General features: G+C 38.8%; 1 protein-coding gene across 20 annotated transcripts in view; it reads left to right on the top strand.

Annotated features, from left to right (window-relative positions):
* The window catches only part of LRCH1 (leucine rich repeats and calponin homology domain containing 1), a 228,107-nt gene that overhangs the window by 125,554 nt on the left and 80,215 nt on the right, over window positions 1-22,338 (top strand). For all 20 annotated transcript variants that reach the window (XR_012158939.1, XR_012158919.1, XR_012158920.1 and 17 more), the window contains exons 3-6: window positions 5,202-5,328; window positions 14,463-14,568; window positions 17,662-17,798; window positions 21,617-21,744. Coding sequence is in view for 13 of the 20 variants with exons in the window: in XM_073344300.1 (XP_073200401.1) it covers window positions 5,202-5,328; window positions 14,463-14,568; window positions 17,662-17,798; window positions 21,617-21,744 (498 nt within the window). In the remaining 7 variants the exon portion in view is untranslated. The remainder of the gene's footprint in view (window positions 1-5,201; window positions 5,329-14,462; window positions 14,569-17,661; window positions 17,799-21,616; window positions 21,745-22,338) is intronic.

Genomic DNA, 22,338 nt, shown 5'->3' with positions numbered 1-22,338 from the left:
TACAGACCTCTTGGGCAGATGTGGTTAGAACAACTTGGGTATGGCTCCTACTGCCTAAAAGAAGTGAATGCTAGATGATTTGTGCCAATGTTCAGACTTAACATATCCCTTTCAAGAAAAAGTTAATAATGATTGACCACCGGTTGAAATAAAATCACTGTGTTCACCACAAAAGAGTGCTTGCTGCTTTTACTCTGGGAAAGCATGTTTTGTCATCTTTTTTCCAACAACAGCAGCCTTCGTTGACTCTTGATTTATGGTTTTATATTTAAAAATCTATAAAGTCATATCTAAAGTTAAACAATAACCCACTGCAGGTGCATATGTGCATTCTGGGTGAAACTTATGTAAGCTAGAGAATTAATGAGCATTTGCGGGAGAGAATTTAACTTGTGACATACAGGACCAGACCCAGGGCTATAATTCTACATGCCATCAGATAGATAGATAGATAGATACATGCCACCAGATAGATCAGCAGCCAGAGCTTGGAAATCATGTGGTAGAAATAATGGGCACAATTATTAGGGGCTTCATAACAACCCCCACCCCCACCCCACACGCTCTTTTTAAAATGCATGGTGGGTCAAGGTTGAGAGCAAGCAACAACTTAAAATGAAAACTGAACCTGCATTGGTGAATGTGCTGGCCCACCACAACATTTGTTAAAAAACGTATCTTTTGAAATGATGTTGGTTTATTGGGTTAATGCACTAGCCTTGTTCTTAAGCATTACTGGGTTTAAATCCTTGTTTATGATTTTAATTTAAATGATTTCAGTGGTTTTCTCTTGATCAATAGTGCAAAATTGTTCAATTTGAAGTACAACACAATATATTACATACAATACAATATGATGCCAGTCCTTACTCCTTACGCTGGAGGGGCACTGGATGCTAATTTGAAAATGAGATGTACCAAGGGATGATGTAAAGTTGGAGGGGGGGGGTGGAGAAATCCCTTAACCATTTTTTTGTTGTTAGTAAGGTATTTTGAGTTTACAAGCCTCTTAACAATTTATTATTTTCCAGTTTAACAAAATTAAAATGTATGTCTAGGGCTTGGTCGGCTCAGAACAGACCAAAGAGTATTTTCTCTCTGACTGGCAAAATTACTAGCAGTATGGGAACAAAATAAGAATCACTTTTCTCTCTTTGTGGCTCTACCTTCACTGTAACCCAGCTCTCTGTTGGAATACCACCCTGCTGCTGGAAAGATGCAGGAGGATGACCCATGTGGCCCATTTGCACGTCATCTTCTTTGCATCACTGAACATGCAAAGAAGTAAAAAAGTTCCAGAGAACCCTAACATTAAAAAAAGAACTTCAAAAAGTATGTTTCCTGTAGCAGCTTTCCACCCTTTGCTGCTATGGTACATTGTATTCATATTGTGAGAACTCCTGCTATTGGGACAGCCCTGGCTTCCTCCAGAGCAGTGGTTCTGAACCTATTTACCATTGTGGGCCGCATCCAATACTACCTGTATGGCCCTGAGGATGTCACATGGGCTGCTGCTCTGTGCTGATTGGGCCGCAGGTTGAGAACCACTGCTCCAGAGATAGCACTTGGCAGGCACTCTTCAGAACTCAGTCAGAAGAAAGGAAAAAAACAGCTTACCCGATGGAACAGTCCCTCCAGCTAAAGCGGTAGTGAGAGGATGAACCATAGTGGAAGCAGAGGTCAGATCGCATGTGGGGAAAAATGTCGTGAGCTCTATTCACAACATGAGTTCTCTCCAAATGATATGCTGCTCACGGTAGACTGCAGAGGTTCAAAATATGATCATGCATTCTCTGGTCTCCTTGAACTCAGCTCCTTCTCAGAGGATTCTGAATATACCATGGGCTCTGCTAGACCCCTTATGCTTGGCTTACCTGCAGTGAGACTTCTGTGTCTGTGAGGCTTTGGCTCTTTCTTGATAATGGGAGGAAGTGTCAGTACTCTCCCAAACCCAGTCATTTGTGGTGACAAAATGGGCTGTCATAATAGATTATGCAGCTCTTCATAATATGATCCTCCCTCACCACCTTATGTGCTTTGAAGATCAGTGAAATGTTAATAATATTGACATTTAAAATGTTATCATTGGGCACCTTAGTTAGCATCCTTTGAAATGAATGAGGTAGGTCACACTTCGAGAACTATTGTTCCAAGTTTTGCAAACATTTGCAAAAGTGACTGTTTCGGTTCATGTCTTTGAGGCTGTCTCAGTAAGGTAGCAGCTAGAGTTGTTTTATTTATTTAAAATGAAAGCCTAGATTCTGGAGGACAAAAAAGCATAAAAGATGCACTGATGCACTTCACCGCTGATCAGCTCAATCTGAGCCCCAGGTGGAAGGGAGTGAAGGTTCCTAACCCTCTGCTCTTTTCTCTGCTCTGCTTATGTGAGTAAATGAATATTGTTTAGTGTGCCAATCTAAACAAGGTTCCTTTTGTTCTCCACCAAGGAAAAGTCCCAAAGAAGTGTTACCCCAATTGTTTTTCTTTTTATGATTTTCCAGAGTCTTGGGTTTATTCCTTTGATAAACCATTCAGTTACAGCCAACTATATAATGCTGCAGCCCCTACTCCTCTCTTCTTATCTAGATTGCTCAGTTCTTCCTTCGCAGGAAGAAAAAGCCTGGATTTACCTGCTGAGAAATGTTTGTTCTGCAATGCAGTTTGGAAGCTTAGTGGAGAAGATAGACCAAAAGGTCTTCCAGAATTTCTGCTTAAAGGACAAGAAAAGGGGTTCTCATTGTTCACTCTTTAGCTCTCAGGGCTATGGAAACAGCCTGTCCCACCTGGGATCCTAAATCGGCATTCTAGTTCTACAGGCTCCCAGAGTAATTTTCTGATAAGTGGCTTTCTTCCATAAGGTGAACTTAACTCTTTTCTGTTTGACCTCCTAAAAAACCTAATGCTTCTTTTAGGGGTCCCCTGTAGAAATAAGTTTACAAGGAACTATCAAGAAAAGTTTTAATTTGTTGCCTACTGCTGTTAGGTTTTCAGATCAGCCATATCTGCTCAAATAGTCTGAAATGCATCAGGATCCAGAATTCTCTGCTTTTTCACATTAAGAAAGTTTGAAGGAATTTCTGAATTAGTCTGTAGGAACTAACAGTTGTAATATGAGTTGGGTGTCTTCTGTGTGTGTGTAGCTGCTAATTTAGCAACTTTTGCAGAGCATTGTGGATCAGGCTGTTAGGAAGGAACATTCCCTCCTTGCCTGGCATGTTACCCCTGTTGTGTGTATGGGGGGTTTTTTTGGAGAATTTTGAGGCATTACTTCTAACAGTTCAGATATCCAGGTAACTCTGCTTCTTACATCATCTCATGCCAAGAACCCTGAACTTTTCACTTCAGGAATGCATTGTGATTGCTCACCCCTTGACTGAAAGAGTTGGCCTGTTGAATTCTTAACAAAGATGTCCAATTATTTTTAAGCAAAAAAAGAAAAAGAAAGAAACGACAGACCCTTTCAGCTCATATTTATACACCAGAAAGAAACGAAGATGAGCACAAGACCTTTAAAAAAATTTTTTGGGGGGTTACTTTTAAAATTTCTCTGTGGGAACAGAGCCTTTACAAAGGTTGATTTACTGTTTATCCATTTTAAAGGATTCAGATGGCCTTGAAGCTTCCTGATATGCCACTGTGCTTAAAGAATTGTATACAAGAATCACAACAGCAGTGTCCTTCCTGATCAGGATCAGAGAATATGCCGACTGGGCTGTAGTTTCTTCCTTGACAGATAGAGGTGAAGCCTCATTAGATAAACTGTGCTGGGCTGCCACCTTGATCAGGCATTGGTGACTGCTGCATTTGGCTGAGAAAGGTTTGGAGATAGCCCTCCTTTGAGGTTTCTCTTTTAAGGGAAGAAATTATTGGGATCATAGTTGGTGTCTTCCCAGTCAGATTAACCTCTGCATTCTGAGAGTCCCGTCAGATACTGTTGTTTAGAACACTGTTCTCTATTCTGATCAAAGTCACAGAAAAACAAACTAACAGTTAACTCTATGTGTGACTGAGCTGATTAATACACCAACTCAGCCTGATGGACATTATCCTATGAGGTTTAGAAAAAGGAAGTTCCTCTTAGGGATGAGGAATGCAGGCTAACCTTCATTCTTTCACATAAAGATTGTCTCAAACTGGGGAGCAAAGAATGCGCAAAGGAGGAACAATGAAGGGGAAACTTTTCAAGGATGGAAAAATGATAGATTTGTGGTTGAATCACAGGATTGGGAATCAGGAGACTTGAAGTATGTGCTCCAGCTCTGCCACAGACTTCCTGCATGGCCTTGGACAAGTAATTTAATTTCTTGTCCCTTAGTTTTCCAATCTGCAAAATAATTGTGATAACACATCCCTAACTCACAGGGGGGAACTTTAATATATGTGAGATGTTCAGATAATGTGGCAATGTGTTATAGTAAAGTTCATTAATAAATGTTTGATTTGGTTGGTTGCCATCTTTCCTATTGTTGCAACCAGAGAGGGAGAAAACACTATGGTCTATTTTGCAAGATCAAGTCACAAAAAACGAACGATCAGGTAAGAGAATAAACAATTTTGGCTTTTCCGATCTGAGATATGTGAAGAGTTTCAGGCTGTAAAGAATTTTCAGTGCTGAGTTTCAAATACCTGGGGGGAAAATGGGTTGCAACAGACACAGAGAGAAGACTTCATATGCAGCTGTGTTTTTTGAGAACCGGAGGCATGCCAGTGGTTTTTCCTATGATCAGTTGTTGGCCTGTCCTTCAGTTAGCTGGGAAAAAGTCTCTCATTTATGCTTGCTTCAGTAAAATCATAGTTTTTTTTATAAAATCCTTGCAGCTACTGCCCTCATTGAGTTTCCTGCATTTGTTGTGGAGGAAAACAGCTGTTATAAGTTGATGTCACTTTGTTCGTGCAGTATATTCAGGAGTAAACTGATAAAATTTATTCTTTTGTTTCAGGGTGGTGGTATTCCATAAAGCTGTTTTGTTCAGTAAATGGAGATTTTGTTCCCTAATTTTGCTTATGTTTGATGTTTTAATGCAGTTTTTTATTCCAAAACTTTCATTTACTTTTTTTTATGTGCATGCAACATGATATATCAAGATATCTCAATAACTGGACTTTTTAAATAGCACATTGTAATCTCAGATTTTCTAAGTGAGCATATAATAGAATGTAACTTGTATTTTTAATGTTTGTTTTTGTTTCTTTTGTTGCAGTCGAAATCAGCTTTCTTCTTTGCCAGCTTGCCTGTGTGGTCTTCCTCTAAAAGTCTTAATTGCAAGTAACAATAAGCTAGGTTCCCTTCCAGAAGAGATAGGTCAGCTAAAACAGTTAATGGAACTGGTATGTTACTGATTTGGATGTTTGTTTTTTGTTTATTTTATTACTAGTTAAGGTATAATCAACTTTGTAAAGAACTTCCTGCCAAAGCCTAATGATACAGTAATCACTGTTACACAGTCAATGCCCCTTAGTATGTGGTGAACTTTTTAATTGCATCAGATAGCACAAAGTTACAGTGTAACTGTCTCCTTTCCAGGCTCCCTAACATCCACACTCTCTTTGGGTTCATATAAAACACATCAGTAAAGATCATCTTGCCTACTTGTTGTTGTTCTCACTGCATGACCAAATCACTCCTCTGTTCAAATCCCTCTACTGGCTCCCTGTTTTGCTGCAATGAGTTCAAGTTTCTTGTTCTGGCCTCAAAGTCCCTTCCTAGCTCTGCACCTCTCAGCTTATCTTTTTTTCTTTTCTTACCTCGTGTTTTACAAATTATGCTCATCTTTTCAGTCCCTTTTAGTTTCTCTCACAAATATTTCCAAGCTGTCCATTATGCATGGAACGTCTTCTCTAAAGTGATCCATATAGCCACTCTCCTCTTTCCGCAAAACCTACCCCTTCTGTAATGGCTATAAGAAATCAGCCAGTTATTGAGGGCAGGAATTAGATGGCACTTCATAATTTTTTTTTAAAATTGCAAATGTTTATGAAAATTTTATCTGTAAAAGCCTGTGTATATTTTAATGTTTTCTCCTCCCTCACTTTCTTCCCCTTTATATGACACCTTGTTTTCTTAGAGTGTAAGCTGTTTTGGACTGTCTTCTGCTTATTTCTGATCACCTAACCCTTTTGAGAATAGCCATTAGTAAATGAACCAGTTACTCTGGCATTGCTTCTGAATGCCCAGTAGAAATTATATTACAAAATTTTTCTGACTGGTAATGTCACTACCTATTGCTTCTATCTTGGGTATTTCTAAGGTGTCTGTCGTGGTGTCAGAAAGTGTCTGCTCACCCATCTTATTTATTAAATAATATTTCCTATACTTAAAGCCTGAACCTGTTACATGGTGTTGAGTTAACTTTGGCCCCAGTCCTGCAACTGACTGTCCCTCCGTGGAGCTAGTTGCAAGATTGGGGTGTTTAAATAGTAGCTGAGAGTATTCAGCAGCTCTCAGAATTAGGCCCTTACAACTATAGTTGGGCTAACTGTAGTTGGATACTTTTATTTTTTCTTTCTCTCCCTTGGGATGTACGGGGTCTTTATAATGGCCTAAAGGATGTTTAATATTTTTCTTTTTTGTGAAATGTGCACTTTATTGGTTTTTCATACTTTGTCATATTTATAATGACTTCTTAATGAAAATAAAGCTATCAAATTAAAACACAAACAAAAACAATCTCACTACTTTAAAATGAAACTGCTAGTTATAGTGATGGTTTATTTTATGCTTAATCTATTAGTGGATTTATTTTATTAAGTTTTTATTTGCAAGTACAATTCAGGAATATTAAACATCTCTCTTTTAGGGGACAGAATGACTAGGTGGATTATTAATGGGATTTGAATCTGGTCAACTCTTGGTCACTGCTGGTTTGAATGTGGCATTACTTAGCAATGAATAAACATCCTTGCCATCTAATGGCTGTTTGGGGGTCTCTCTGAAATAAGTTGGTGGTGCCAGTCCATTTCTCGTTGGACTGCGTTTCATATTTTAGTTGACACTAAGTGGCATCCTTGATAGCAATTTCAGTGAAGAACTACTGAAATACCTTCCCATCCTACTAGTCCATCGAGAACAGGTTGAAACACACTGACAGGGTAGTTTAGCACAATCCATGCAGTTACTGTTCCATGGAGGGTTGCCAGGTGTCCAGTTTTTTACTGGAATGCCCAGTCAAAAAGGGACCTTGGTGGCTCCGGTCAGCACTGCTGACCGGGCTGTTAAAAGTCCAGTGCTCCGCGTCGTTTCTGGGAAGCAGCCGTCATGTCCCTCTGGCTCGGAATTGCAGCCAATGGGAGCTATGGGGGTGGCTCCTGGGGGCAGGGGCAGCACGCAGAGCCACCTGACCACCCTTACACCTAGGAGCAGGAGGGACGTGATGCCGCTTCCTGGGAGCCACCTGAGGTAAGCGCCTCCCAGAGTCCGCACTCCTCACCCCCTCCTGCACCCAAACTGCCATAATTAAGCATTTACATTTTAGAACATACAGTTTAAAAGGTAAAGTCTCCCTCTTGCAGAAAAATTGCCCAGAGCCCATTCCTGCACCCCAAACCCCTTGTCCCCAGCCCCACCCTTGAGCCCGCACCCCCAGCTGAAGCCCTCACTCCCTCCTACACCCCAACCTCCTGCCCCAGCATGAAGCCCCCTCTCGCACCCTGAAATCCTCAGCCTGGAGCCCCCTCCTGCACCCTAAACCCCTCATTCCTGGCCCCACCCCAGAGCCCGCACCCCCAGCCAGAGCCCTCACCCCTTCCCACTCCCCCACCCCTAGCCTGGAGCCCCCGCCCACACTCCAAACCCCTCGGCCACACTCCACAGCCCAGAGCCCCCTCCTGCACCTCATACCCTTCTTTCCCAGTCCCACCCCAGAGCCTGTCCCCTCCGCTGGAACCCTCACCCCCTCCCACAACCCAGCCCCCTGCCCCAGCCCGGAGAAAATGAGCGAGCGAGGGTGGGGGAGAGTGAGCGATGGAGGGTGGGAGGATGGAGTTAGAGGGGGTGGGATTTTGGAGGAGGAGTGGGGCAAGGGCGGGGCATCGGGAAGGGACAGGGCAGGGGTGTTCAGTTTTCTGCAATTAGAAAGTTGGCAACCCTAGTTCCATGGGTAAACAGAGAATTTGCATTTAATAAGAATAAAAGCCCCGCTTCTGATTTAGCTTTTAAAAATTAAAAGCAAAATTATTTAAGAGCTTCAAAAGAAATACAAATTGTGCTCAGGAGGAGGCAGGACTCTTTGGATGTTTGGTTTGGTTTGGTCTTTTGTACTACCACTGTTTCAAAAGACAGCAGATTTGACTGATTCTGCTGCTTCCCAGTCCAAGTATTATATCAGTGTCACTCTTTGGAGGCACCAAGAAAATGTAAAAATTACTTTTCTAAAAATAATTGCAAAACAACATTGACTTGTATTGTAGCACATATCACTTTGGTTAGAATCTGACTGGAACAAGAGGGTAGAAAAACTTGTGTCAAAGCTGAAAGTATGACTCATCTTTTTCTCTGTGTTCTATATGGTTACAAAATAGCATGTTAACATAACAAGGTTTGTTAAATTTGTGAATAATTCAGTTCTGATGACATACTCCCCTTACGTTGATGAACACTAATTATTTATGTAACTATTCAGATTGCATTGTTTGCTTGGAAATTGCTAACTTATGACGTATTGGATGGGGTAAAGAGGAATATAAATTAAAGCATATTGATAAATAGTGCTACGGTATATGATTCAGAGACTTTATATGGATGGGTTGCCACAGATTAAGCTAGGTCTCAGAACCCAAATAAAAGCATTTACCAGTAAAATGTTTCTGTTGCTATTGTACTATACCATTTTATAGAAATTTAACATTTTCCCCATTTAACTGCACCCAGATTATAGTAAATACATTTCATAGAGCAAATTGTATTTGTTGTGTATTCTTTTTAGTCTCTGAAATGAAACATTGAAATGTTTTTAATTTCTATTTAGATGCTACCATTTTAGTGAACATTCAGATTAATTTTAAGTATTGGTTAGGAAAATAACTTTGCTGTGGTTGTTGTAATTAATTACAATTCAGTAGTTCAGTTATTTTCCTTGCATTCTCTATGGTCTCAGATGGCATGAGCTCTAAGAGAACTGGCTTCTTTATTAAGACGTTAACTCATGACTGAATCATGATTTTGAGATGAATGTGCAGGATGAAATTCACTTTAATGTTGACTGCTCGCATAAACTCATATGTGCCCATTATACCAGTTCAGACCTAATTTAAGGATTTATTTGGTCTTTGGCAGTATGGTGAATTTCACCCTTTGAGAACACATAGCAACCAATATTTTAAGCAAATTTAAAATGTTTTAATAGGCAGTGAACAAAAGATTTAATCAGATGACATATTTAGTGGCATACTACTGACTATTTGAATAATCTGAAAGACACCTTGCATCTTCTTCAATGGATGTCAGTAGAACTGGTGAAAGTCTTAACAAAGCAAAAATTTTGCTTTTGAAATATAATTTTCTGTGACTAACCCTTAAAATAAAAAGTATTAAAGTAAAAATGGATATCTTTACCACCACCACCATTTGTTTAATTATGGTTAAACTACTAACCGATTCTTATCCTTGTTTGGGCCATCTATTGGAATAAACTTGTATTAACATTTATAAGAATAATTTCAGAAAGAAATCCAAAATGGATGGAACCACATTGTAGTTTTCTTTTCTACTAATTTGTAACCATTAAAATTTAAAGATATTGAGTGAAATTAATCTTGTTCCTGTGTACCAGAAGGATTTCATAATCCTTTGAGTTCTTTTAAAATCAAGTTGAATCTGTTTCAATCAGCTGGCTGTGGTTCTGCTCTGAAAAGTGACTCAGTAAAACAACATTGTCGAGTTCCATGATATTTTGTTTGTCTCAGTTATTTCATATTAAATGTCCAGTTTATAAGTAAATATTTTTTCCTGTTGGCAATGTTGCAAACTCAACTCTGAGATCTAAAAGTCAATCTGGATTCTTTTCTTTTTATATATAATCACCGGAAATAAAGTTTCTGAAGACTAAATTCTGTTCTCATTTATAGTTGGAGAAACAAATTGTCTTCAGAAGGGTAATGAAGATGTAACTGCAACTGTTGTGTGCTGCAACTGAAATATAGTTGAATAAGGCTGCTTGAGCCAGAATTGAATCCAGCTCCCCCTTCCTTGTCTGAATTGGTTCTAATAATGAGTAAAAAGCAAAACCAAATGTTTTTAATGGCAAGGTAACTAGGTATGCACCAGACTGGAAATTCTGTAAGCACCTTAGGTACATTAAATACAAAGTTTTAAAATTTAAATATGAAAATGAATAATAAAATCAACACTGTTTTTCTTTTGTTTCAATAAAATAATTGATTTGGTAGCTAATGGAAAAATATGTAACTCTTGACAAATCATCCAGTGGGTCAACAGCCAGATGATTTATTTTACTTGCTATCAGTGCTCAAAGTGCACACACAGTTTTTTGCAGTAGTTGGGATTGAGATGGTGGAAACCCTCCAGCAGGTCCAAATGTATGTAGTAGTTTTGAAAAGTGAGATGGACACAGAAGCTTTAGAGTTAAATCTGCATTGAAATTATTATAGATAGTTTACACCTGTCCTAAAGGGTGAATCTTCTCCATGACCGTGAAGAGATGCCTGTTAACGGCATTACTGTGGTTCTGCTGCTGAGGAGATGTGGCCCATGTATGGAAATGTGCATCCCTTCAGTGCCAAGGAGCTAAGCTGCATGATGGCAACCTGCATGCTGCTGTAGAGCAGGACTTAGGAGGTAGTGCTAGTGTACAACTCTATGCTACTGTAAAAACTGAGTATTTAAAACTCTTAACTTCAGACTTTCGATAGTGCTAACAGCACTAACTTGTTTGCACACTATTTGACCTCCAAATTCCACTTGCCATAGAAATTTACTTAAATTGACTATTGTTCTCCAATCTTATTTGAGAGAGTTTGTCCATGTTGTCAAACAGGGAGACAACTGATAAGAATAAAATGGAATTATTAGAAGAAATCTGACCTTCATCAAATATTAACCTTTGGAATTTGAAAAGGCATTTGGAGTACATTATTTTAATTGTCTGCAGATGTCCTTGAAGCCAAGATGCAAAACAAAAGCAGGGTAATGTATTACATACTGGAATTAGGAGAAGTACGCTGCTCTTGATTTGTCATACGCACCCAACCAGAAAATAAAAAATGTTGTATGCAGTGTTTAGTTGGATAAAAGATACTGTTGTCTCTGGATATCTTGTGACTATGAACTGAAGAGATGAGTTTTATTCTTGGATTTCTTAAAAGGTCACCAGCAGACTTTGTCCTTGCAGCTACTAACAACCATAAAATTATTATACTTCCTTAAAAAATATCTTACACCCTGAAACCAAAGTCAGTTTTATTAAAGATTCATACACACATAGAAATATGCTTCTAGACACATCCTTACCATACAATTTTTCTGCAAGAGGGGCACTTTACCTTTTAACTGTATGTTCTAAAAAGTAAATGCTTAATTATGAACTTGTTTCAAATCTTTAGATTAAAATTAGGGCAGTAAATCCCTAAAAATATTTGGACTAAGAACAATGCAATTAACCATACTTTACAGTAGTTTGGACAAGAGAGGGTTTCCAGTGCACTCATTAACAAGGATTTTTTAATTTCCTTGTCTAAAACCTAAAACAATTCCCTGGCTCTGTTTTGAGAAGGGAAGGAAGTTTTGGCTGCAGTGGGATCCTGATAAGGAGACTTTTATCTCTCTGATACCCAATCCAGTATTGTCAAATAGAGCTTCCGTTTTCTCACTAATTATTCTTTGAAGAAATTCTTGATTTGGAAATGGCATTGACATAATATCTTTGAATAGTATTAGAGAAACTCCCTTCAAAGGGCTAAATTTGAAACCTGATTTGGGGAACTGCAGAATCTTATTTCTCATGGGTATTGAGCAACTTTGCCACTCAAAACAATAACCGTAATAGTAGGAGTTAATGTCCTTAAGAAATTCCCTTGTCTCTTTAGGAAAAAGTGTTATCTCTACGTAAATCATACTCTTGGAGATACAGTGTCTGCTTACTTTTGTTGATCTCCCTATTATACAGCACATGAAACCTTGCAGGACCATTCTAGTCAAACAACAATGCATCACAGGTTAGGCAAAAGGTTCAGCGTTCTTTTCAGTGTCATGTTGACTACATACTGATGTGTTTGGTAGTATAAGCTAAAGCCTGTAAGTTAATTTGATCTTGTTTTAAAATGCCCTGATTACAAGAGTTGATCTTGATTACTGATTTTAGGCTTTTCAGAATCTTGATTAATGCATCAACAGTATTAGTATTATTAATGCATTTATTTTATATATGTATTACTAGTATTAATGCATTTCCTACTTTCCATTGTACCTTGTGTTGGATCAACTCCATCTTGTACTGCATCTTAACTTTACAGATCTAACTTTCTAGCAATTGTTCTTTTAGAAATTGTGAGCTGAAAAGAAGCTGCATCTTGGTCCAGGTTGTTAAAACCTGAGATGAGGGGCCTAATTCAGCCCTCTATAAATTAGCCATTGGGCCATTGAAATGTACAGGAATTTTTCTTTCTGTACCTTTGTAAATTTCAACAACCTCCCAGATCACAGGAACAAAGCACACAGCACTCAGGGTTTGGCTACACTTGCGAGTTACAGCGCAATAAAGGAGCCCCCGGGCGCACTAGCTCACTACCCGTTTACACTGGCAAGGCACGTAGAACGCTCTGACTCCGCGGCTACAGCGCTGCTGGTACTCCACCTCGGTGAGTGGAATAATGTTCGCTGCGCCCTCGTTGGAGCGCCGCGGTGCCAGTGTGAACGAGGTGTTACATTACAGATCAGCCTCCAGAAACGTCCCATAATCCCCTTAAGTCAAGTGGGCTACTCTTGTCATTGTTTTTGAATCACTGCAGGAATGCAGATATGCCATTTGAAGTTCCGTTTCTGACAGCCAGCTGCTTATCTGCTCCGAGACAAAGCAAGCCATTGGTGTGGGATGCTGTGTGTGAGAGAGAGAGAGGCGGGGCGTGGGTGGAGGGGCGTCTGCTGCTGTCTGAACTTACAAGACAGCATGCTGACATGCTCTCAGCCCGCCCAAAACCCACTCTCTCTCCCCCCCACATACACACAAGACAATCCCTGTCACACTCCACCCCAACCCACCTGTTTGAAAAGTATGTTGCAGTCACGTGCATGCTGGGATAATTGCCCAGAATGCACCGCTTCCCATGCTGCTGCAAGTGTCGTAATATGGCCACGCCAGAGCGCTTGAAGCTGTCAGTATAGACAGACTGCAGCACTTTCCCTACCGCACTCTCCGAAGGCTGGTTTAACTCAAAGCGCTCTACATCTGCAAGTGTAGCCATGCCCTCAGTATAGAGGGACATGCACACCTGTCATTGCGAATTAACCAATGGAGTGCTCTCTGTTCTAAGTGTTTGTAAGTCTGTACTTTGGAGAACTTACAGACATTCTGAGTTCACAGAGTACTCTGATTAAAAGTATTTATATTTTTAGATGTGGTAAACTTGATTTAGGAGTCTAAATTCCTTTGCCTTTCAATGAGACGTATGCTTTTAAGTCACTTACATGCTTTTGAAACTTTTTACCTAATACTCTTTTAACAACCTCTATATTTCCCATCAAATAAATGATTTTTTTTTTAATAAAAGAGGAGAGTTGTTTCCCACCATCTTAAATTTGTACTGTCACATTGAATTGCCAGTTCTCCTTCTCTCTCTTTCAAAGAGGTGACTTTTGTAAGGGGAGACTATTTCTCCTTCTGTAGAGTTTAAAGTATGAATTACATACCTAGCAGTAATTGTGAGCCCCTTCCTATACCCAGTTCTTAAACTAGTGCGTAAAAATAACTGCAATTGTGTTATGTTTTTGTGTTGCTATCATTTTGGTTTTAAAAAAGGAAAAATCTCTAAATCAATTTTTTTTTAAATTGAAACCCAACTTCTAATATATCTCCACCAAACCTCCCCGCAAGTAATCTATTTTAGAGTCCCATCAAAAGAGAGCCAGCTGATTTTAGAAAATTGTTCATTTCCTATCAGTGTTCTGTGTCATCCGCCCCTCTTCCCCCCCCAGATTGCAAAGTCCTTCAGAAATGTACTGGAAAGTCAAAAACAGATGTAGAAAAATGAACAAGGAGCCCAAATGGCAGTCTGCATAACTTCACTAAGCAAATCTAAGTAAATGCTGTATTTTGGTTTTATGTGATGTGACACCTATCACATGGCTAGTTTTTCAGTGCAAAGATAAGACATGGCAGGTTATATGAATTTACATTTCATTAACCTGGAAAACATGTTTTAATGGGTCAAAAAGTACTTTGAATTTCACACCCATAATGGTAGACTGTCTTGAGGGAAGACAGTTCATCATCTCCTTATTGCTTTTAATATAGGATGTCAGCTGCAATGAAATCACAGCTTTGCCACAGCAGATAGGCCAGTTGAAATCTCTAAGAGAACTGAATATCAGAAGAAATTACCTCAAGGTTTTACCACAAGGTAAAAAGAAAAAGAAATAAGACCTTTAAAATCACTTTCTAATTAAAACTTAGAAAATATGCATGTATTTAATTACGTAAATAAGTAAGATAAACCTCGCATTTCCTTGTGTTAAAATTTGTTGAGTTTGGATTTACTGTGCATCAGCAACATTCTACAATACTTACTGCCAAGCAGAAGCAATATGTGGGTCTTTTTAAAATGAATTATCTTTGTGATTCATGGTGGCTTGATACTTGTCTTCAAATCATTAGTTTGAAGAGTACTTATTTATGAAAGACCTATGAAGGCAGACCCTCCGCTGGTATAAAATGTCTTAGCTCTGTTGCAGAGTTATGACAATTTACACCAGCTGAGGATCAGCCCTGTGTAGTCCTAGAAATATTTTAGGAATCTTGGCGAAAAGTATATGATGTACTTAAAAATACTATGTTTTTTTTCCTGAGGTCATTGTACTTGCATTAGAAGCCTAATCAAATTGGTACTGCTTCTGTGTGAGTAGAAGTTGCATATTATTAGGGCTGTCAAGTGATTAATAAAATTAATCATGATTAATCGTGCTGTTAAACTATAATAGAATACCATTTCAATATTTCTGGATGTTTTCTACATTTTCAAATATATTGATTTCAGTTACAACACAGAATACAAAGTGTACAGTAATCACTTTATATTTATTTTTAATTACAAATATTTGCACTGCTATAACATGAAATATACGGCAGAATGCGGGTAAAACAGAGCAGGAGACATACAATTCTCCCCCAAGGAGTTCAGTCAGAAATTTAATTAACGTCATCAGCACGGACGCATGTCCTCTGAACGATGGACAAAGCATGAAGAGGCGTAAGAATCTTTAGCGCATCTGGCTTGTAAACATCTTGCAACGCCAGCTACAATAGTGCCATGTGAACACCTGTTCTCACTTTCAGCAGACATCGTAATTAAGAAGTGGGCAACCGTATCTCCCATAAATGTAAACAAAGTTGTTTCTCTTAGCAGTTGGTTGAACAAGAGGTAGGACTGAGTGGACTTGTAGGCTCTAAAATTTTACATTGTTTTGGTTTTGAGTTACGTAACAAAAACTACATTTGTAAGTTGCATTTTCATAATAAAGAGATTGCACTAAGTACTAGTATGAGGTTAATTGAAAAATACTATTTCTTTTATCATTTTTACAGTGCAAGTATATGTAATAAATAATATAAAGTGAGCACTGTACACTTTATATTCTGTGTTGTAATAAAAATTGATATATTTGAAAATGTAGAAAAACATCCAAAAATATTTAATAAATTTCAATTGGTCTTCTATTGTTTAACAGTGCAATTAATCATGATTAATTTTTTGAGTTAATCACGAGTTAACTGCGATTAATCGACAGCCCTACATATTATGCTATTGTCCAAGTCAGGGGTGGCCAACCTGTGGCTCCGGAGCCACATGCGGCTCTTCAGAAGTTAATATGCGGCTCCTTGTATAGGCATCAACTCCGGGGCTGGAGCTACAGACGCCAACTTTCCAATGTGCCGGGGGGCTCTCTGCTCAACCCCTGATTCTGCCACAGGCCCTGCCCCCACTCCACCCCTTCCTGCCCCCTCCCCTGAGCCTGCTATATCCTCGCTCCTCCTCTTCCCCGCCTCCTGCATGCCATGAAACAGCTGATTGGCGGGGCTCCTGGTGGGCGGGAGGCACTGGGAGCAGGGTCGGGAGAGCTGATGTGGGGGCTGCTGACATATTACTGTGGCTCTTTGGCAATGTACATTGGTAAATTCTGGCTCCTTCTCAGGCTCAGGTTGGCCACCCCTGGTCCAAGTGATGATACCTTAGGAAATGCACCAGAAGAAATTCTATATTGTCCACTCACCTCTTGGTCTCTGGTGTTTGATTACCAACACCGTTAAACTGTTGTGGGTTAGTTTTTACACATTGATACACAGTATTGGCATAAAACTGTGTATATTTGGGGATATTAAAGCAATAAGACATTAAACAGGAAAGTGGTGCTTATTAACATACACCTTAATTATGTACATATAAAAATGAGGTGAGTCTAGATGTGGTGTTTATAAATTTACAGGACTTGTGGGGATAAGATGCAGTTATGAAAGCCAGCTATTTTTCCTGGGCTAAATCTTGAAGTTCTTACTCAAACAAAATTTTCTTTGAAGACAAGTTAGAACTGAATGTTTGAATGATTCAATATTAGTAATGAAAAGCATTAGAAAAAAGTTGAGCACCCTAGTAATGTAGTCCTGCCCACAAAAGGGAACAGTTACTCTGTTTGGCATTGCTTTGATTCTTTATAGTCACCCGAATTAATATCAACATAATAATGTGCTGGGGAAAGTGACTGTATTTAGCTGTTTTTCTTACTTAATCCCATTTCCATCCCTTATTGTGGCAGCATTGCTTATTCTGACAATGCCTTTGGAGAGATCCCATCAGGATTTCCAGAGTTTATGCTATCAATACGGACCATCCTTTAGTAATCTGAAATGCTGTGGCCTACATTAGAGACCCAACCTTCTTGCCTGGCTCTGTCTGATCAGCAGTCCCAAAGAAGGTATCTTTGACTGACACAGCGACTCTAGGAAATGTCTATACTCCTTCAAAAGAATAGTACAATACGTTGTATCCCAACTGAGCAACAATAGTTTATATTACTAGAAATAGAGGTTAGAGACTATTCTTTCTACTTAATATGGTACAGAATTTATTTTCAAACCCACTTGTTTTATGGAATTTGTAGATTTAAATAGCTACGCTTCCCTTTGCAGCATGAGAGGTATTTGATTTTATTTTAAGCAGCTGCCAAGTTGGCCTACATACTTGCGAATGACAAGTGCTGTGACTATAGCACTGGTGGACATTGTACACAGAATGTAATTTATAAGGTCTACAGAATGCATAAGTAAAGTAACAGGATTGTCCACAACTTGTATTTAGAAGAAAAATAAATTTAATTTATTATACTGTGGAATCCTTACTTTGCCCAGTTACAAATAGAATCATATTCAAAAGTACTTACTTCATGTATTTTGTGACAAAAATAAATATCATAATAACTATGATCCTTTCTGTTACTTTTAGAACTAGTAGAGCTTCCCTTGGTAAAGTTTGACTTTTCCTGCAATAAAGTGCTCGTGATTCCAGTTTGTTTTAGAAAGATGGTACAGTTACAAGTATTACTGCTTGAGAACAATCCTCTGCAGTCTCCACCAGCACAAGTAAGTAATGTGTGTCACTTAAATTGTGATTTAGAATAAGGATAGGCTAGATGATGTCAAGAACAGCCTGTGTTTAATTACTATAGTATAAAATTCATTATCTTGTTTTTTTCGAAGATTGCAAACCCAGCAGTGCTAGCTGTTGGGTCTTAATTATCATAGTCAATTGATTTTAGCTAGAATTTTTTCTGAAATATAAATAAATGGGAGATGGTAGGTCTCCTCAAGCTCCTAACTAGTGCTCTTGAGCATACATAGCACCTGAACAGAGTCATTCTAGAATATTCCCCCTACTAAATTGTAGCTATCTTATAAATACATTGTTAAACTTTATTTCATTCACCTGTCTTCTTTCAATGGTTACTACTAATAAACAGGATATTTTCATGATGGTGGAGGGAAAAATTGTAAGAGAAGTGTTGTGGATAAACCTATATTCCATAACTGCTATAAGGGAATAGGCTGACATTTTAGGAAGCTTTGGTGTGATTTTACCAATTAACAAACCACTAATAAGTTAAGGCCAGGAAATCAGTTAAAACATCTTCTGGAAGTCTACTGTATGGGATGCACACAGAAACTAAGAAGTTCCATATTTGGATATAGCCTGCCTTGAAGTGTAATATATTGTGATGGTGAATGTAGACAACACCTCCACCAGTAGACAGTGCTATATCTTACTTGTATGTTATGTTGTTTATGTGATCTGAGGGGTTAGCAGGAAGATCTGTCCTGCCTGTGTTTACTAAGTTGGTGTTTGCTGTGTCCAAGTAAATCTCTGATTCTGTAAGCAAATATTACAACCAGTGGCTTCAAGATGGCAAAAGCACTTTTGCCTGAGAAGAAATTTACTGGATCTTTGAGTCTTCAGACTTTGAGTGGATTGTCGAGGAAGTAGCACAGTACCTAGTGGTATTTTTGAATAGTAATGCCAAGATATTTTACCAGTAGCTTCCCAGTGCAGATCATGGTTCTTATAGACAGTTACACAAACACTTATATAACCTCTATGAAAGGCCCTTGGCCTTTTTGGAGTACTGGAAGGAATGACAAGCCAGAAGGCATCTGGAAGAGGAACCCCTGCAGAGTTATATGCGTGCATTAAGGAGATTGTTCAATAGACCTTTCCGTCCTCTCCCTGTCCAGGAGATGACTCGAGTGAATCAGAATCTGCTGTGCCACATATGGAACTGGCAATTCAGAGCGTGGCAAGCCACGAGAGGATTCTGTGTGAAAAGTCAGTTTCTAAACAGTTTAACAGGAGAACTTCATAATCTGCTGGTGAAGGATAACATGCTGAACATATCTATGGACCTGATTATATGCAGAGTTCAAAAATATGGAAGAAGAAATTTATGTTTCCCTTAAAGGTATAAGCTGCTAATTCGCAGCCTTAGGGTGATTCCTTTATACCAGATGCTGCACTTCAAGAAATTATTGCTAGTGAAATGGCTAAATAATTGGCAGAGGCCCATGTGCAACCTATTCACCGGCATCCCATAGGTCAGAAGAGAGAGACTGTTTCCCAAGTGGGTCCCATGACAGATGACATTTGCAGGTGATATGGAAGCAAAGGCCATTGGAGACAGAATTGCCCAAACAGAGGTAAGCCACACCAAGGGAAATGAGAAGTTGCTGATGCAGTAGGGCCACCATCAGCAACTCTTAGAATGGGCCAGTCAAAAGCTACACAGACACCTGTTACTATGTGTCTGGAGACTACAATGCTGTTGAACTCAGGATCTGAAATAAGTCTGATCTGTGGTGACCCCACCCAGTACTGAAAGGGAAGAGAATTTGTACTGCAGGAGTTAAACTGGTGAGTGTTAATCATCAACACTACTCCCCCTGAACTTGGGGTCTTCGCATACCCAGTGCTGAAAGGGAAGAGAATTTGTACTGCAGGAGTTAAACTGGTGAGTGTTAATCATCAACACTACTCCCCCTGAACTTGGGGTCTTCGCATACTAAGTGGACTTCTGTTGCGGTGACCAGTATTAAGCCAGGGAATATTCCTATGAGGCAGCCCCCACATCAGATTTCCCTGGAATAACAGTCACGGATTATTTTTGGGTTCCACAAATCCATGCTTCCCTGTGACTTGATGTTCAGGCAGCAAGAACTGGCAAGGTGTCATGGTGGAATCTAATATCAGCGACCTGATGACTGCATTCCGGAAAGTGGAGAAACAGATGAGCTGGAAATGAACATGTCGAGCACAGGGTGCCAGAAAAAAAGGAAAATGATGTGCCCATCCAGGAAGGAGAGCAGCTGTAGGTATGCAACTGGAAAAATCCCAGAATTACTCCTTTTTTGGAGGGGACATTACACAGTAATTAAGAAATTAAACAATTTATCCTTCCTGATTTAAAAAAAAAAAGTGAGAGCCCACCCTTTTGTATTGCATTCAGAATTGGTGCCCAGCTTCACTGAAAGAAAGGGGAGGGCAAGCATTGAGGATGCTCAACAACTATTCCAGCGGGCTTCAGTAGAGGATTTGGAGGTACTCAGCAGGTTCCTATGGCTCATAAGGGGAGACTGATTGTGGACAAAGAATTGCTGGGGTGTTCTAGGAACCTCAACACAGTGCCGTCTTCATCAGACAGTCTGACCACAACAGATAGGCCTGATCTAGAGGACATGAATCCTTCACTCGCTGATCTAGATCCAACTATGAGTGATGCGTACATGACTGAATACAGGACTTGAGTGAGCAGATGAACATGGAAATCTGCATGGATGGCAGACTACTTGGATTCCTAGGAATTAATGTTTAAATTCATATTTAACTAGAGAGGGGAACGTTGTAATGATCAGTGTAGATAGCACTACAGTAGATGATGCTATATCTTTGTCAGTGTGAAGTTGTTGTATGTGGGTACTTGAGGTGTCTAAGTAAATCTCTGATTCTATAAGTGAGTTCTACAGTAAAACTGAAGGAAATGCCTATGTTCTCTGTAGGCTTCTGCCATCCAAAGTTTTCCACTGTCATTGTTTGGACGCATTAAACTATTACAGCTCTGCTATGGGAGCCGAAAATGATTGTTGATTGACAAGCATCACTTGCATGGAATAAGAGTAAGACATGATTTGCTTAAAGAAAATAAGCAAAACGTTTGCCATTTTTCCATTAACCATAAAGCTGATTTTAAAAGATAAGTGAAGCAGACACCACCAAGTGGTGAGATTAGAAATATTAGCTCATTTTTATTCAAATGTAATAAATGCAGCATACAAATGCATAGAAACTTGTAAAGACCGTTTAACTACATAGAAAGAGACAACACATTTAAGTGCCCAGTTAACTACTTTCTTAAAATAAAAAAATATTTATTACTTTAATATTTTTCAGTTTATATTTTGTCTTTCTCCATTGGGAAGGGAGAGGGTACAGTACTTTCCTCATGGATTTATAATGTATCATATGTTAATATGGCTGCTTCTTGTTTCTACTTTCTTTACACACTTATTTTGTTTTTGATGTTAAGGGAGATGTGCATTACTCTTGGAATGTATTTATACCTGAAGACGTAAAGTTGTGCACATCTTGCCCAAACCCACATGGGTCACGGTGGGCATGCTCCAGTTGAAGTCATTGGTAAAATTCCCATTATCTCCATTGCTACTTCTTAACGTCTTCTCCAAAGCAGCAAAATTAGATCGCACACTGATTTTGTTGTAATTTTTACAAACGATATAATCTGATGAAAAACATTCTGTCTGCTATTTTTCCAGGAAGTTAAGGTCAAATTTGGAGCAAATATTTTTAAAAAAATCTTTATGGTTATAAATGTGTTTTTTTTTTCTCATCCTAATAGATTTGTATAAAGGGTAAAGTGCACATATTCAAATATCTCAGCATACAGGCGTGCCAGATTAAAACAGCAGACTCACTTTATCTTAATGCCATAGAACGACCACACTTGCAGCAACCTGTGGAAGAGAGGTAAGTATAAAAGTCTAACGCTGCATTCTTTGTTCACATAAATCAGTTCTAGAGGTCTGGAAACAAAGTGGAATGTATTTTTTATTCTTTTACTTCAAGAGTTTTCAATGTAGTCTTATGTCAGCTGCACCTTTTTCTGAATAAAACTCTGATCTGAATTAATAATCTCTATTATTACAATTATTAAAGGCAGCCTTTTTCAACATTCCTGTGTTATACTTTATTTATCACATATACTTTAGCACAAGTATATCCTTTGTATTCGTTAGCTTTTCCATTAGCTTATAAAAAAACAAAAATTATGGAAAATACTGTTTGCATGTTTTGGAGAATAATCTTATAATAATGGCTTCCAGAGAAACACAAAACCTCTGGGATTTCCACAGATTATTTCACACAAAGTCCCAGTATTTGGTAAAAACTGAGCCTTAATCAGAGACCTGGCTTTTACAAAGACTCATAAAATTGCATTTTTCATTTTTATTGGTAAATGTCTAGTTGCTGAAAAAGTGACACTGTGCAAAAAGAAAAAATGGCGGAATTGGGCAGGATTACAATTTAATTTTTTAAATCACAAATAGGCAGAAATGTGTG

The sequence above is a fragment of the Lepidochelys kempii genome, chromosome 1 (assembly GCF_965140265.1).
Source record: "Lepidochelys kempii isolate rLepKem1 chromosome 1, rLepKem1.hap2, whole genome shotgun sequence".
NCBI lineage: Eukaryota > Metazoa > Chordata > Testudines > Cheloniidae > Lepidochelys > Lepidochelys kempii.
Note: the sequence above shows the minus strand (reverse complement) of the source record. Positions and strands in the feature narration are given on the sequence as shown.